Raw genomic sequence first — 18,770 nt, 5'->3', positions numbered from 1 at the left:
TTAAGCCTCCACGAATACCTGATTGAACAAATTTATACAGATCTATATCTGTAATTCTATTTTCGTAGACTTTAACATTGAATCCCACAATAAACCAGGTTTTTGTAAAAGTTGGGTCAAGATAAAATATTTCAAAACAGAGCGATCTACATTTTTCAAAACCATCAACCAACAAAATCACATCAGCTTTTAAGAATAGCTTTAAATATACGTTTAGGGTTGTACAAGAAACATCATTCCATAATTTATCTGCATGAGCATTGTTCTCCTTATAGCATTCTATTTGAGTTAACGACCTGAAGAATGCTTCTCTTGGTGGAATAGAGGTTTCTTCGAGTTTTTATTATACTAAATAAATCTTAATTATAGGTACTATCTCGCTCAAATATTTATCATATATTTTTGGTAAATTATATAATCTACATTTGGTTCATGTTCATGTTAATTTAGGACTTAATTCTATATTCGTTGAAGAACGCACTCAAAATACGCATAAACTACAAATGATACTTGTAATGGTTTTTGATGATTCTAGAACTTGGGGAGTGTTCAAAACTCTCCCATTACACACCTCTTTCTGATGTAGTGCCACCTGCTCATGCATTTAGAATAGTTCAGGCATATATTACAAAACCACTGCCTTCACTTTGAGGGAGAAAAGCTTCACCTGATTCACTTTTGAACAACTCCCTCGTTTAAATATACAACAATACACATCCCACCGACATCTTTTTATGATGATATTAATACGTACATGATGAAAGTTAGACTGAAGATTACATTATGTTTGACTATTCTTGATGATGATTTCTTCTTCACACTTAACGTTATTTTTATTTTCACTTCTCACTAATAAAGTTTTTGATAACTTCGCACCATTTGCTCTAGAGTTTATGTGAATAAATCTTCTTTTACAATTTTCTAATGAATAGAAGACAAGGTTCAAAGACACAGAAACCCCTGCTCTCAAAACCGGTCACATTTGACGTTACAAGCGTGTAAGCGCACAACAACAACAACAGTGGCCAAAAGTCACAGGTCAACTCCTAACAAGCGTGGAAACACAACAGTGGTCAAAATTCAAGGTCACCATACCATAACATCTATTTTCACATTTGCTTTCGCATTTTAGCACAGGGAGACAAAAATAAAAACGCCCACCGTTTAAACCGACTTCACATATGAGCTTTTTACGATTTCCATTGAGTTAGCCTAATACTCCACTTCAAAGTGTTCGAGTTCATAGAGCCAGATGCATTTGGTGTCGGTAGAAGAAACCAGGGTATCTTCTAGTCGGTCACTTCCGACTAGAGCACTCATACTTGTTACACAATGGGTTGCTCCGAACGAACCATAGTAAATGGAATTGCTATTGTAATTCAGTATATTTTCTAAGTTCAGTATTGACGAAAGCCTAGGCCCCGATATGAAACAATTTAGGATCACAAAATATTCATATACTTCTCCAGAGCCTACTCAACTGTTCAAACTACTGGCTACCAAATTGTTATCTCGGATGCATCTCTGAATAGTTTCCACACAATAAGAGGTCTTTTGGGTTGTTCCGGTAATGATAAGTACTCGCTTCTATTTGTTTTTATTTTTTCATCAAAAATTATTAATGTTTCCAAAATAATCCAATTGGCACGTCCTTTTTATACAAATATTTATTATCAAACATATTCAGTTTTATCAATACTGATGGACTGATTGAGAACCTAGTTGATACATCCGATCTAAAACATACTTGATAGAGGTTATTTAAACACTATATATATAAATTATTTATGTAACTACATAAATTATGAAAAGCAAAAATAATAATAACATTTCAAATATTTCAACAATTTTTACAGACTTTCGTCATTGTCAAACTATTTTATACCTGATGATGGGGATGTGCAATCGTATCTGGATCAAATTCAAATGTGGCCCAGCTTCGACAAGCCCGATGCATTTGGTCAACATTCCAATGCCGACATTGCATCACTTATTGGAGAGACGCGCATGCTTTTTACGACACTACTTTCAATGCAAGTTCAATCGTCAGGTTCAGTCAGTGCGGAGAACGCTGAAAATAAAGTTTCTGACTTAGCTAAGGATATATTGATTAACACACCTGATGAAATAAACTACGAGCAGACTGCTAAGATAATTGGAATAATTCGCACACCTTTGGAGGTCGTATTACTACAGGAAATAGAGCGATATAACGCTCTTTTGGACGATATGCGAACTCAATTACGTAATTTACGACGTGGAATACAAGGTTTGGTAGTTATGAGCTCTGACTTGGAAGACATATATACAGCTGTATCCGACGGCCGTGTGCCATTTCAATGGCTTAAAGGTACGTATTATGGCTACAATTTATATCGTTTGTTTACATTTTAGCTTAAACCACAGCTTATAATTCGCTTAAGCCTTTGGCTGCATGGGCACGTGATCTTACATTTCGGGTGTCACATTTCAATACCTGGGCCAAAACTCTTCGTGCACCCACGCTTTTTTGGTTATCGGCATATACCTTTCCAACTGGATTTCTTACAGCCGTATTGCAAACTTCAGCCCGTGCAAGCAAGACTCCTATCGACGAATTATCTTGGGAGTTCTTTGTTTTTGTTGAAGAGGACGCAAATGCCACTCGCATCATTCGCGAAGGAGGTGGCGCGTACGTTCACAATTTATATCTTGAGGGTGCTGGCTGGCTTCGTAAAAACCAATGCCTTCAAGATTCATTACCAATGGAACTGATCTGTCCTTTACCAGTTATACATTTCAAGCCAGTGGAAAATCTTAAAAAGAGATCACGTGGTATATACCATTGCCCCGCCTATTACTATCCCATTCGATCTGGATCATTTGTTATAGCCATTGATTTAAAATCTGGTGTTGAAAAGCCTGAATATTGGATCAAGCGTGGTACAGCTATCCTACTGAGCTTAGCTAACTAGGGATTTATAGAAGTAAAAATAACTTATAATCAGATTTTCTAAATTCATAATATATTGAAACAGGCTGCTTAACTATGTAATAACAATGTATTACATAGATATGTTAATTTTCTGAATAAGTATTCATATAATAAAACATAAAATAAACTTGTTTCTTCAATAGTTTCTGAAAATGTACGGGGAGATGGTGGGGTGGGGAGGGGGGGTCTAATGCGCGAATGGATATGAGAATGTGGATCGTTCATCGACGGGAGAACGTGGATTTGCCAGTCGGCAAAGCGCCATGAGTTGGGTTTTCAACTACTTGCGATAAACTAAACATACTAAAAAGAAATTAATCGGGGCCTTAACTAGATTCCTGAGTCCAGCATCATTATCTGGTTTCCACCATGGATGGAGGTGCGATGCGTGAAACGAAGGGGGAGGCGTGTGAAAGTGCTTCCAAATTATTATATTCGATATGAGATTTTGGAAGCCACTTTGCTAATTCGATAGGAGTTGGCCATATGCTGGAATTTGTGGATTATGCAATCTTGGCGACTCTATTAGCCACAAATGTCGTTCATTTGCATGGTGGCTTGCTGGGCCCGGCTAGAACTATTGTTAATGCGGTCCACCAGAAAAGCTCCTGTCTTTTGACATACAGCTGTTTATAGGAGTGCTGCGGACAGTTCCGCAAGCCTCACAACTGTAAGCGATGAAGGGAGATGGTCTTCACAGGAGCGACCCTTGTTTTCGCTGTCAGCAGGTGGACTGAAACATCATGCGCACTTTAAATCCGGGTCTAATTTGCTGCTCGTAAGCGCTCTTAGACGTATCGCAAAAACCATGGAACTGCAACTTGGTCTAAGGGAAGATTGAACTCATCTGGGGATGCGTATCTGATTGAAAGTTGCACAAATCTCAAGGAATTCTTGCCATCTTTGTAGGAGTTGGCTTATCAAGGATTGGTCCCAACCCAGATCATGAAGCCAGATATCTTGCATGAAGATCTTGGCACAGATTTGATTTGCCTCTCGAAGAGGTGTCTGCTTTCTAGCATATACTGAGAGTCTTCGCAAGGCTAGCTTCTTTAATCTCCAAGAATGGAGTAGATGCTCCCTCCAAATATTAATGAAATAAGCCTTTTGCTTAGAGTTCCATTTGCGCAATAGAAGTCCAGCAGTGCCCAGAGCTCGGACGGCACCCTGCAAGCACGTCGTCGACGTACATAAGATTGGAAATGATGTCAATCGCCGAAGGATATTGTGAGCGAACGAACCCGAATCACGAGGAAGGAGGCACAGTTGACACCAAAGGTGACGATGTTGAGCTCATAATCACAGAGCTCATCTCACTGTTCCGGTAGAGGATTCTTTGAAATGGGGTGTTGTTTGTATGAAGGACACCGTTCCGACTTTTCCTATTTGAGGAAGAACTGGAAGAGCTAAACACAACTCGAATCTTTGTGGTGGTGCGGTCTGGTTTAAATACAGCGTGATGAGGGAGAGTCGTTATTGGAGTCGTTACTAGGAGGGACTTGTTTCATATGATCCAAGTCTAGGTAATCCTTGATCACGGAGTCGTACTGCTCTTTTAGCGGAACGTTTCTTATTAAACGACTTTCGTTTCTCAGAAACTGAGCAAGTGCGATGGACCTCGAATGTCCCAAGTTTATGTGATCAGGATTTTTGCAGAATAATATATATCTGCCTGTCTCATCCCTTTTGGTGGTACGAGAAAAGTTATTTTCGCATATGGAGTCTGAATCTTTTGTCAGTTTGGCCGGCAAATCTTCCACCTTCCAAAACTTAGTGAGAAGATCATCCAAAAGTGGTTCGGGCTGACCGAAATCCTTGTGGAAAAGGACAAAATTCTCGCGGCATTCGACTTAACTACTGGGCCAGTCTGGACCCAACCGAAGATGGTCTCCATGCCCAGTAACGAACCGCATATATTAGATTGTGTGCCGCCGAGGAGGATTGACGGGATAATGTCTGCTGTTGTGTATTCATACATATAAATCCAATCAAATATAACTTAACTTGTAAACCTTTGTTGTAAGTATAAATAAACCTAATTATGCCTAACATAAAGTTGACCGTATTTACGTATGTACATACTCAAGTACATGCATACATATAGTCTGCGCATATAAATAATATGAAGCCACTTGACACATAGCTAGCGTGGGACCGTTGGCCAACGGGAAACGCTGCGCTTGCACTTTAGCCACTCTCTGATTGAGTACCCAAATATATGAGTACACTCGTTTTCTCTCTTTGTAGCTGTTAACCGATAATTGCTAAAGTTTATATATAGGCTAAGAACATACCTGAACACAATAAATTCATTCTGAAAATAAACCAGCACAGACGTGCATGATATATTATTATAATAACCTGGCGACCGTGACACAGCAGCAGCAGCAAACTATTAATACGCCAAATTCAATGGAAACAGCAATACGCCGAGGGAAAACAACGGCAACAATGACTACGTCGATGGAAAAACGAAATGTTCTGAGTGAGTAAGGTGTTATAAAATGTTTAATAATATTGTATGACGACAACTATGTTGTGTGGATCAAGGTAGAGTATGACCTAACAACTTATACGCCATATTAGGCAGGAAACGGGACATGTAAAATCTTTATATTTCTTTATATTTCTAAACTAAATTATAACCAATTCAAATACGTTAAAAATTACAAATATTTATTTAAAAAAAAAAATTCTTGATAATTTGAAAAAAAAAATGTTAATACGAATAATTTCAAATAAAATGGGCTCAAATGGGTCAAATTTGAAAGTCGGCATACATAAATGTCATAAATACTGTCAAAATAATCGATAATAGAGAAAGCTTAGAAGATATTATAATTACACTAATAATAATAACCTTTGTATATGTTATTTCATTAGCATTAAAATAATATGCATAGCATAATACAAAAATTAAGAAAAGGTATCTTAATCGAGCAGATGGAATAAACAAAAATAAAAATATTAAAGATTAAAAAGATCAGAGAATATAATTAAAAAAAAAAATAATAATTGAATTGAATGATATAGAATCTCAAATTAGAAACACTTATATTTATGACGCCAATTTTCGAATCAGAGCATTAAATATTTTGCGTATTATTCTTATATTCGCGAATTCATAAGAATAAATGATTTCGAAAACTAATACGTAGAAACATTTAATACTGATTCAAGTCCTTTAATACATTGTTCAAAAACAGTAAAAGGAATCATTTTAAATACATTGCCATATGTTACAGTAAAAATTCAAACCGAATAACAACCAATATTGGGTGCGGAAAAAAGACTAATGGTGAGATTGCAGAAACAAAATTAAAAAGTTATGGAATGGTGAGTAATAGCACGACAACTAAATGAGAAAGAAGAAAATTTGAAAAATCCTATAATTGTATCAATAAAGGCACAGTTATAAATGTCGAAGTACCCGGACTACGCTGTCGAGAATGGCTAAATTTATCGCAACTTGGGACACAGCCGACGACAAGGACTACGTACCGTGCGTCGCCGGCAACCATCGCCAGAGAGTCCAGGAGGAGTGTCACAATGCCCCGATAGCGGGCCATCAAGGAGTGAGGAAGACAACATCTTGACTAGAGCAGAGGTTCTATTTGCCAGGGATGTTCCAAAAATTTAAAGTGGAACAGGTGAGGCCATCCTATGCGCCGACTTCGTAGGCCTATTACCATGCTCGAAGCACGGGAATACAATGCTATTGGATCACGATGCGTTTAGTAGGTGAGTGGAATTGATTCCCTTGAGGAGGGCGACTACGTCCCGAGAAAGTTCTTATGAAGGACGTTCAAGGCCTTCCTAAGTTATATAGCCAACTCGACCGGATTTTCTCCCACTTTCTTAGTAGAAGGTCGCGAGTCTCGTCTCCCAGCAGCCTTAAACGACGAGATTACGCCCTGCTCCGCCACTGTATAGCAAACGCTAGGAACGTTTGAAGGAAGTATTAAATATTGTCCGCCACAACCTGCAGCGTGGTTATCAGGACCAGGGGAGGCACTACAATTTGCGACGAAGAGAATGGCGACCAAAGGTCAATAAGCAGGTGTCCGTCAGCTGTCTAAGGCCGCCGACGGATTCGCGCGAAATTTAGCACCGAACTTTGACGGCCCCTATCGGGTTGTGAAATTCATGTCGCCCAATATCGTGCGCTTGGCGCGCGACGGCAAAAGAAAGAGGCGGGTAGCCAACATCGCCCAACTGAAAGTCTACTACGGGCCAGGCGAAAAAGACCCCAGTGGAGTCGGTGGGCCGAGAGGCGACCACCCGGACGCAGAATAGGTTAAGAATTAGTGTAATGATAAACAGTTTAATTAATTATAAAATGAGTTTTTGTAAGCTGCACCATAGGAAGTTACATAAGCTAAGGAAATGTAATTATTAACGCCCCGAAAGATAACTATTACCACGAGACGAGAGCTGACGAATACCCGCCGTCAAGAAAGGGTGTGACGCAGGGTCACAACGACTATAAATTAGTTATATTATCCAACTATCTACTACCTACCTACCACCAACTACTGTACTACCTTCAGCCCAATCAGCTCCTACTCTGACTGTTGTTGCCCCTCGTAGGAAAGTTTTTGTGTCTCGACTTTCGTCTGACACCACTTGTGAGTCATTGGCAGCCTATATTGTTAGTAAATCTTTTGCTAGCGTGTCAATAACTAAATTTAATTTCTCCACCCCTCGTGATATAGCATCATTCAAAAATAATGTTTCACATGATTTAATCCTAATCATTTGTGATCCAAAATTTTGTCCTCCTCACATGATTGTACACGAGTTTAAGCAAAAAAAGCGAATCACCCTACCGGTCCCCTCGATACAAGGTACCGTTACTGCCCCAAAAACTAAATTCGTCTTCTTCGTCTAATTCTCACTTCCAAACTTATTTTCAGAAACATGGTTAAATTCAACCATATCTGATTTTGAAGTTTTTCAAAACATTTTTTTTTACATAGAAATTATCGGCTGACACGAGGTGGTCAGTCAGAACTTTTCTGTTTTGGTACGCCTACTGACGCTAAGATTGTCTCAGTTAAGGTGTATTTTCCTACACGGAATATCTATATCACATGCTCCTATGTTCCTCCCTATTCTAATATTCAAGTTTATATGAAACATATTACTTGTATTAAAGAAGTTTCTTCACACGTGCGTGATAATGACCTATTTATGGTAATAGTGTAACTGACCAAATTGGCTCTGAAAAGGGGCACAGCTGGACGGACCGGCAAATATAACACTTCCATCGGTTGGTGAAGCTATTAGAAAATTGTGTATTCTAACTAAATGTGACAGTATCATGATGGTCCTATGGCAGGAGGCCATACAGGGATTACGCGTACCCTGTTAAAAATTAAGAAATACTATCATTGTCCCCAAATGACTAAAACCATTACAAAGTATGTGAAAACTTGGTTGAAATGCCAACAGGCAAAAACCACTACGCTTACTAAATTACTGCATTTGACACTAATTTAATAGATAAAATTCGACCATTACCTCGTACAAAGAATGGGAATGAGTACGCAATAACTGTAATATGTGATCTCAGTAAATATCTAGTTACAATACCATTAGCAGACAAAAGTGCAAAAACAGTTGCTAAAGCTAAATTTAAATTTGTTGTAAAAAGTAGGGTCCTATTAAGACGTTCATAACGGATATGGGTACTGAATACAAAATTTCGTTTATATATGAATTGTGCAAGTATATGAATATAAATAATTTGCACTCAACAGCAATTATCGAACATTTATCGAGCTTATTCGTTCATATATTTTGATTGACAAAGACCATTGGGATATACGGTTGAACTATTTCACCTATTGTTTAAAAACTAACATAGATGATTATGCAAAATAGTTTAAGTTTGGATTAGAAATAGCTTATATAAAGATAGAATATGATAAAAAATTAAGTGGCATAGAACTGGAGACAGGAACCTTAGTACTACTAAAGAACATAAGTTAGGAGTCATTAGGAGGGAAGTCAGGTGTCATGCCGGGTGTCGCTGACTGCAGGTTCTGGAGAGGACCCAACCGAAAATAGTGTTCTGCGCCACCGGTTGACCGTCTTGGCTGGGTACCAGACCCGGGCGGATTATAGCTTCCATTTTCGAGCTTTCGGACCCCTTCGCGCTGATGACAGCGGTAAAAGCCTTTTCTGCAACGATTCGAGTGACGGAAAGCTCAAGGGCCGTTTCCAAAGTTCGATCGATGCGAATCGTTGAACTGCACGGATTAATAAGCGCTCTGTCACTTTTCTGAGTAGTACCAGTGCAGTAGGCAGTACACTGATTCTCTTGCGCTGGAGGCGCACCGTTGTGGCTGGCGCTGTGGAATCGGTCTGCGGCGCCCGTGATGTGGGCGAGGTGGATGGGGTGCGTCGAGAGGGCCGGGTTTAATTGTTCTGGATCTGGATGGTTAGATCAGATTGCAGAACTGTTCCTGTGTGGAGGACACCGTTCAGACTTTTCCTATTTGAGGAAGGGCTGGAAGCGTTAAACACAACCCGAATTTTTGTGGTCATACTGTCTGGTTTAAATAAAGCGTGATGAAGGAGATAAAAGTTATTGGAGTCGTTACTAGGAGGGACTTTTTTCATATGATCCTAGTCACGGTGTCGTACTGCTCTTTTAGCGGACCGTTTCTCACTAAACGACTTTCGTTTCTCAGAAACTGAGCAAGTGCGATGGACCTTGAAAGTCCCAAGTTGATGTGATCAGGATTCTTGAAGGGTAACGTAATTTTGTATCTGTCGGTCACATCCCTTTTGGTGGTGCGAGTAAAGTTATTTTCGCATATTGAGTCTGAATCTTTTGCCAGTTTGGCTGGCAGATCTTCCACCTCCCAGAACTTAGTGAGAAGATCGTAAACGTGGTTCGGGGCTGACCGAAATCCTTGTGGAAAAGGACAAAATTCTCGCGGCATTCATCTTAACTACTGGGCCTGTCAGAATCCAACAGAAAATAGTCTCCATGCCCAAATGTGGGATTGTGTGCAGCCGAAGAGGATTAACGGGATACTGTTTGCTTCTAACGGCAAGTCAATCTGCGAGATCCTGTGGAATGAGGGATTAGCCAATTGGATATTTTGGTAGGTCCTTCAGAATACTGTGTGGAATTGGATGCAAGGGCAACTTGCCAACCAAATTGGACAAAACGAAAGAGGAATATTCGGTTTCGATCCTGGGTTTAGTTGGGGAGCCAATCTTAAAGTGACAAAACTTATTTGAATTGGCTGAGATGGCTTGATGGCTGCTTAGACTGGATGGAAAGGAAGCTTGATTAAATTGAATAGTCGTTCGGAGATGAACGTCGCTTCCGTTCCCGAATTGTGGATGGATTTGCCAGTCGGCCAATAGCCATGAGTCGGGTTGGCGGCTACTTGCGATAAACTAAACATACTAGACAGGAATTTATCGTGGCCTTAACTAGATTCCTGAGTTTTGGAATCTAGAACTTGGATCAGGTGCATCATTAGCGAGCGTTCCATTAGCGAGCATTGCGAACCAAATTGGACAAAACGAAAGCGGGAGATTCGATTTGGATCCTCGGTATAGTTGGGGAGCCAATCTTAAAGTGACAAAACTTATTTTAATTGGCTGAGATGGCTTGACTTAAGCCGGTCACTTTTGTTTGGACTTCATTGAAAGGAAACTTGATCAAATTGAATAGCCGTTCGGAGCCGTTGTGGCAAAATAGTTCCTTACATTGGAATGGGAAGTAGATTGCGAGTGGTTACTTTGTGAGGGCAGACTGTTACAGCGGAGGCTGGAGGAGGGCTTCCAAGATGCAGGATTGTGTTGTGGCGACCCTTGCACGTGAAAAAATTATTTTGACCTTGTCAATTTGCAAAATTAAACCTTATCACTCATTTTGGCTTCAAAAGAGTAAATCTTTTTTGTAGGAGGCTTCTTTTGATCGGGTCTGGAGTATAATTCTGCTCTAGATCTGACAAGCAAGCTTGTGTGGTGCTCTGTAGGTCTTTAAAAGCATCTTCTGATTCCTGCGAAAGTGACGGAAGATTAAAGAGGACGTGAAGGTTTTTGTAAACTAACAGCTTCTTATTCTCAAATCTGTCAGTTAGGTCGCTCCACGCAGAGGCGAAACCATCATTTGTGAGAGGAGACTTGGACACGATTGCCTTCCTTCCCCGCCTGTCTTTGAGTTGAGGTGAAATAGTTTTTTGACCTCTGTTAACAATGGATTGGTTATATAGACAGCTGTGAAAAGGTCTCGGAAAGTGGGCCTTTTTAAATATTCCCCATAAAAAACATCAATCTCCACGGGAGGGAGACTGCAGCCACCTGTCTGTGGACTGGGCGCAGGAGCCGCGACCAGAGCGTTTGCGCTCTTTATTTGTTCATTAAGAGAAGAGTGCAGAAGGGCAGTGGTCATATTGGCTGAGAGCTTTGGAACAGCGCTTACACTCCTGACATTGCACCAAAGGGCACGGACCTGGTCTAAGCGGAATTTGAGAGTGTAGATCGATACTACAAGGTTCGGAGACGAACTAATTAATGTAGCAGTAATGAATTCGCTGAGCGCTATTTTTTGGGTGCTGGAGAATTTGAGACCTGATCCACGAGTGGTTACAGGACCGGAATTTTCGGACCCTTAGCGGACACCCTTGAAGAAGTTGCTTGAATAGCTAACTTTACTAAGGAAGGAGTGAGAGACCCTTTTCACAATTGATGGCGAAGAATCCCTTTTTATCGCAGGGTGCGGAAGTCAAGTAGATCATCTGTTCTGTGTTGATGATACGGAAAGTCGTTGCATACTGCTTTTGTCGCTATCAATTGGCATAGTAAGCTCCTAAACAGCCGGACTTGGATGAATGCGGAGAAACAGAACAAATAATTGTTTATTTTTATTAAACAAATAAAAATAACTGGAACGATGATTCGATGCAAGTTCAATCGTCAGGTTCAGTCAGTAACGAGAACTCTGAAAATAAAGTTTCTGACTTTGCTAAGGAAATATTGATTAGCACACACTACGAGCACACTGCTAAGATAATTGGAATAAATCGCATACCTTTGGAGGTCGTATTAATATAGGAAAAAGAGCAATAGAACGTTCTTTTAGACGATAGGCGAACTCAATTAGTAATTTACGACGTGGAATACAAGGTTTGGTAGTTATGAGCTCTGACTTGGAAGACATATATACAGCTGTATCCGACGGCCGTGTGCTATTTCAATGGCTTAAGGGTACGTATTATGGCTACAATTTATATCGTTTGTTTACATTTTAGCTTAAGCCACAGCTTATAATTCCCTTAAACCTTTGGCTGCATGGGCACGTGATCTTACATTACGGGTGTCACATTTCAATACCTAGGCCAAAAGTCTTCGCACACCCACGCTTTTTTGGCTAGCGGAATATACCTTCCCAACTGGATTTCTTACAGCCGATGTCGATGAACAATCTTGGGAGTTCTTTGTTTTTGTTGAAGAGGATGCAAATGCCATTCCCATCATTCGCGAAGGAGGTGGCGCTTACGTTCACAACCAATGCCTTCAGTATTCATTACCAATGGAACTGATCTGTCCTTTACCAGTTATACATTTCAAGCCAGTGGAAAATCTTAAAAAGAGATCACGTGGTATATACCATTGCCCCGCCTATTACTATCCCATTCGATCTGGATCATTTATTGTAGCCATTTATTTATTGAAATTCTGAATATTAAATCAAGCGTGGCACAGCTATCCTACTGAGCTTAGCTTGGCTGTAGGATGAAATTATACACGTTTTTGCGGCTTCTATGAAGTCACGTGAAAAGGCTTTGAAGGCTCTAACGAACGTTTGGTGATGAGGCATACTCGATCTGTGTAGTTTTTGATATCGAATCACCTTGCGAAATCGACGGCTGTATGCACGAACGGACAGGAGAATGGGGATCGTTGGGGAGCCAAACTTAAAGTGACAAAACTTATTTGAATTGGCTGAAATGGCTTAACTTAAGCCGGTCATTTCTGTTCGGAATGGATGGAAAGGAAGCTTGATCAAATTGAATAGTCGCTCCCGAACCGGTAAGTGCCAGTGCTGTGTTACAGGTGGAAAATGGCAAATGTTAATAATAGTCGTTCCTAGCAGCACACCTTGCAAGTTTGTGGCAAAAAAGTTCCTTACATTGGAATGGAAAGTAGATTGCGAGTGGTCACTTTGTGACGGGAGAACTGTTACAGCGGAGGCTGGAGGAGGGCTGCCACGATGCAGGATTGAGTTGTAACGACCCTTGCTCGTGCAAAAATGTTGCTGACCTTGTCAATTTGCAAAATTGAACCTTATCGCTCACTTTGTCTTCAAAGGAGTAAATATTTTTTGTAGGAGGCTCCTTTCGATCGGGTCTGGAGTGGTGCTCTGTAGGTCTTTAATATCATCTTCTAATTCCTGCGAAAGTGACGCAAATTAATGAGTACGTGAAGGTGTTTGTTAACGAACAGCCCATTGTTCTCCAATCTGTCAGTTAGGTCGCTTCACGCAGAGGCGAAACCATCATTTGGAGGAGACTTGGACATGATTGCCTTTCTTCCCCGCCTGTCTTTGAGTCGAGGTGAAATAGTTTTTCAACCTCTGTTAACTGTGAATTGGTTATATAGACAGCTGTGAAGAGGTCTCGGAAAGTGGTCTTGGATGGTGGCTTGGACTCGGCCGAGCCGAGTGCTATGCGTGAAACGAAGGATGAACGAACGAGGACGTGTGAAAGTGCTTCCATAAGGAAGGAGGATTGGATCATAGCGCAGAGCCTCAGAAGCTCTCACACGCATGCTTGCTCTCATGACTCCATTGTGATCAATGAACGGATTGCGATTAATGATGGGACTTGAGCTTGGACTAAGTTGCTTGTCGAGCTAACACTGATACTCCTTGGGGTACTCAATGCGTTGAGTATGGGTATCTAGCCGCTCTTGATCTTCGGAGAGCTCAATACTGCTGATGTCCTTTGGAAATTGAATATCAGGTTTCTGACAGTGCTCTGTAAAACGGTTCACATAGGCCATGACTCTAAGTACTTTGCCGAATTCGGAGAAGGGATCTACGATAAGAGATTTTGGACGCAACTTTGCTGATTCAATAGTAGTTGGCTTGATTTTGAGATTTTGGGCTCCCCGATGCAGGAGTGTGTTGTAACGACCCTTGCTCGTGAAAAAATTTTGCTGACCTTGTCAATTTGCAAAATTGAACCTTATCGCTCACTTTGTCTTCAAAGGAGTAAATCTTTTTTGTAGGAGGCTCCTTTCGATCGGGTCTGGAGTGGTGCTCTGTAGGTCTTTAATATCATCTTCTAATTCCTGCGAAAGTGACGGAAGATTAAAGAGTGAAGGTGTTTGTTAACGAACAGCCCATTGTTCTCCAATCTGTCATCTAGGTCGCTTTACGCAGAGGCGAAACCATCATTTCGAGGAGACTTGGACACGATTGCCTTTCTTCCCCGCCTGTCTTTGAGTCGAGGTGAAATAGTTTTTCGACCTCTGTTAACCGTGAACTGGTTATATAGACAGCTGTGAAAAGGTCTCGGAAAGTGGGCCTTTTTAAATATTCTCCATAAAAAACATCAATCTCCACGGGAGGGAGACTGCAGCCACCTATTTGTGGACTGGGCGCAGGAGCCGCGACCAGAGCGTTTGCGCTCTTTATTTGTTCATTAAGAGAAGAGTGCAGAAGAGCAGTGGTCATATTAGCTGAAAGCTTTGTAACAGCGCTCACACTCCTGACATTGCACCAAAGGGCACGGACTGGGTCTAAGCGGAATTTGAGAGTGTAGATCGATACTACAAGGTTCGGAGACGAACTGGAGAATTTGCGACCTGTTCAGAAGTTGCTTGAATAGCTAACTTTACTAAGGAAGGAGTGAGAGACCCTTTATGCTCATAATGAGTTGCTCATATCTAAGAAGCACAGGGAAAATTGTATGTGTATGGATAAGATTCCTACAAGAACCTAATTTTATACCGGTCGTTTCTAAAGCAGCTTTATGCTAAATTGTTTTGATGTAAATAATATTCTGCCAAAAATTAGGGAGCATAATGAAATATATGAATGGTGAGTACGGTCAACATATCCTAAAAAACCAAATAAGTTTTCCATAACTTACTTATTTTCCAAATAAATAATAATAAATGCCTAGTTTGGTCAAAATATCTTAATAAACAACCAAATTTTGCATACAACAGCATATTTTCGACTAATCTTTCTTAAGTAATTTCCTAGAAATGACTGGTAGTGATAAATAAAAAAGATTTTTTTTATGAACCTACTTGGCGACTGTTCGATCCCATGTACTGCTTGCAACAGAAAGAGGCACGTATGCAAAGTTTCATGACGATAGCTTAAAAACTAAGAGACAAATTTGCATAGACGGACAGACGGACGGACGGACATGGCTTTATGAACTCGGCTGTTGATACTTATCAAGAGTATATGTACTTTATGGGGTTATAGATGTCTCGTCTTAGTTAATATATTATTATTATTATTGGCTAAATTTAATAAAAATTTGTTTCAAGCAATTTGAGAAATTATATTAGTTCATATAATTAAACAAATTAAAACTTGTGGTGGCTTTAAAAGATTGGTATGCGATTTAGTGCGTATCACTTTGATATAATTCGTCAACTGAAGCCTACATTACGTTAAGGCGGCGAAGTGAGGTGAATTCTCTCCAAAAAGAGTGATAAAGCTATATTGCGCTCTCGCCCCGCCCTAAACATAACTTACACTAGATTTCATGTATTTAAAATTCATTTTTTAACTTAATGCGCGGATCTGCACCAAAACCGGCCACCATGAAGCGCTTGGGGGCTTCAATCCATGGGTAGCCGAGACAACTTGTGGATCGGCCTTTAAAATTTCCGCCACTAGCCGTCTTAATGTCTGCCACTCTAACGACGCCGCCCTCTCCTGCGTGCACTGCCGTCACTCTGCCGATCAGCCACTGCTGGGATGGCAGATAGTCCTCGGCGACGACCACCAGCTCTCCCACGACGACGTTTGGCAGGCGACGGTGCCACTTCCTCCGCACTTGGAGTCCAAGCACATACTCCTTTGACCATCGCCGCTAAAACTGTTGCTTGAGCAACGAGACAGCTCGCCATCGATTTAAGAAGGTGAGACCCTGCTAGTCCGAGTTCCCCACTGCTGGCAGGGCCCTCAATTTGCCACCCACTAGTAGGTGGCCTGGCGTTAGAGCCACGATATCGCTTGGGTCCTCGCTATTTGCTCCCAGGGGCCTGGAATTGAGGACGGCTTCCACTGCGACAAGAGTCTTCTGAAGCTCCTCGGCCGTTAGCAGCAGGCTGCCAACCGTCCGTAGGAGTAGGTGCTTTGCAGACTTCACACCTGCCTCCCACACACCCCGAAGTGCGGAGCTCTTGGAGGTATGTGCGCGGATCTGCACCAACACAATTTTCTAAACTTTTAATATATAGTGACATCTTTGGGCTAGAATCAGAACCAATTTCAACAAGTAATTTTTATAATCAAATTGTAAGACTTAAAGCAGCCTGTTTTCATCAGGAATTACAGATTTTCCCCTACCCATCATAAAGAAATTAAATCTCAGGTAGGTAAATAATACAAAAGCCTACTCTTATTGATTCCCAAGAAATCATTACCAGGTCCCACTGACAAAAAATTTCGATTAGTAGTAGAACAAAAAATTATTGGCAACGATTATAGCACTTTTAGGTCTTGTACATTCTCAAGCTTTTCTATATGGATAACTTGATAATTATTGGATGTTCCTAAAACACATGATTAAAAACCTAACAAATGTTTTTGATGTGTATCGGAAGCACAACTTTAAGCTACATCCAGAGAAACGCTCTTTTTTCATGCACGAAGTAACTTTTCTAGATCACAAGTGTACTCACAAAGGTATTTTACCAGATGTCAAAAAATACGACAGCGGACGCAGATAGGGCTAGAAGATTAGTTGCATTTTGCCATTATTACGTTTTACGTGACGTTTTTTTGTACATTTCACGGATTCTTCTCAAACGGAAAGTTGAATATCAGTTGGTTTTTGAATACCTAAAAAGAGAATTAATTAAGCCATCATTGCTACAATACCCAGGTTTTAGCAAAGATTTTTGTCTAATATTAGAGTTGGAGCAATCCACTGGGCAATTTAACATTTTCGTCCATACGTATGTGGCAAAAATTTAAATATTTTCATTAAATATTAGACATTCATTATTGTATACTCTCTTTAGGCTGTCCAATGCTTTTAAATAATATTCCTCTGTGACTTGAAACGCTCTAACAGTGCCTAGAACTTCACCTGAGAGACATGAGATCAGATGATTGAATATCTCTATGATCGGGATCGCATGATCGTTATGAACAAGAGTTTCGAACAGGCTAATAAAATTCTTAAACTCTGAGTATTTTCCACTAAACTTGGGAAGTGCCAGATGCGTAAGACGTGTGCGTGAAGCCGCAACGGGCATGCCTATAGGCGTTGCAGGACTTAATGTCTTGATAACGGACCTTACACGAGCCTTGGTCGTTATACAAAGTTGTTCGAGCTCGGCACGATACTCATCATCTGGGTCAAAAGTTTCTACTCGACTCTGATAATTTAACGCTGTATCTATATGTGATGCCAGCATTTATAATCTACATTATATCTCTGTAGACTCTAGGTTTAATTTACCCTTTATTATTTGATCATTTAAACGCATTATGCTTTAAACGGACATAGTGCGTTTCTTTTTTGAATCGTCAAAACTTTCCTTGGTAGCCATATTAGACTCTAAATTCGATTTAATAATTATTAATTTAAATTAAAATCGAATTTGCCAAACGAATTCAAAAACTGATATGCCTCATCAATAAAGAGTAGGGGAGCAAGCGTCTCTTGACCGAAACGCGCCAACGAAAAATGCGTACAAAAACAATTGCACGGCCACCGCTTAGCACAAAGCGGAACAAAAATAAACGGGCAGCAGCTGGCTTGCTTTGTACGTGTTAATGGATGCGTGTACTGCACTTATATACAAGCGCTTGGTCTCCAACAACTGTATAATTTACAGTGGTTGCGAGTGCTGGCAAGAAGGGGGAACGATAAAGCTAAGCGAAATGAGATTGACAATTAATTTTTGACACTAATTAGCACAAATACTAAATTATATGTCGGAATCTCCAAAGCGGTTAGTAAGTGCATGCAAATTTTAAATATGCTCAGCTACTTGACATATGTGCCAAGAATTGAAAGCGTTGGCTACATTAGCGCAACCCAACCAATTGAGTTGGGCTTTCAATTTTTAGCACAGTACCTGCTGTTTCGGACGTTCCACTTTGGAAGCTATTTTCCTTGGCATTCTCCAACGATGGCAGCAGGCCGGCGCAAATTTATTTTCAATATCAATTCACTCGCGAGCCACAGCTTTGCAGTTAAACCACACACAATTATCTTTTAAAAGAGTCCAACCGGGGGCGCCATGAGAAATTATACTAGTTTATATGATAAATCAAATTAAAAATTGTGGTGGCTTTAAAAGATTGCTATGCGATTTGGTGCGTATCGCTTTGATATAATTCGACAACTGAACTTAAGCCTACATTACGCTAAGGCGGCGAAGCGAGGCGAATTCGCTCCAAGTGCGAGTGATAAAGCTTTATTGCGCTCTCGCTGCGCCCTTAACCTAACTTTCACTAGCTTTCATGTTTTTAAAATTCATTTTTTAACTCAACTAACACAATTTTTCTAAACTTTTAATATATAGTGACATCTTTGGGCTAGAATCAGAACCAATTTCA

At 40.4% G+C, this 18,770-nt stretch overlaps 1 protein-coding gene across 1 annotated transcript; it reads left to right on the top strand.

The window, feature by feature from the left end:
- Positions 1-1,861: 1,861 nt before the first annotated feature.
- On the top strand, positions 1,862-3,029 carry LOC135429322 (dynein axonemal heavy chain 2-like). Its single transcript, XM_064683588.1, has 2 exons — positions 1,862-2,350; positions 2,407-3,029. Exons 1-2 carry the CDS (start codon positions 1,927-1,929, stop codon positions 2,952-2,954), a joined length of 972 nt encoding a protein of 323 aa, XP_064539658.1. The 5' UTR covers positions 1,862-1,926; the 3' UTR covers positions 2,955-3,029.
- The last annotated feature ends 15,741 nt before the right edge of the window (positions 3,030-18,770 follow it).

This window comes from Drosophila montana, unplaced genomic scaffold (genome assembly GCF_035044405.1).
Source record: "Drosophila montana isolate Dmon_TW-CO22-7 unplaced genomic scaffold, ASM3504440v1 contig_2655_1, whole genome shotgun sequence".
Taxonomy (NCBI): domain Eukaryota; kingdom Metazoa; phylum Arthropoda; class Insecta; order Diptera; family Drosophilidae; genus Drosophila; species Drosophila montana.
Note: the sequence above shows the minus strand (reverse complement) of the source record. Positions and strands in the feature narration are given on the sequence as shown.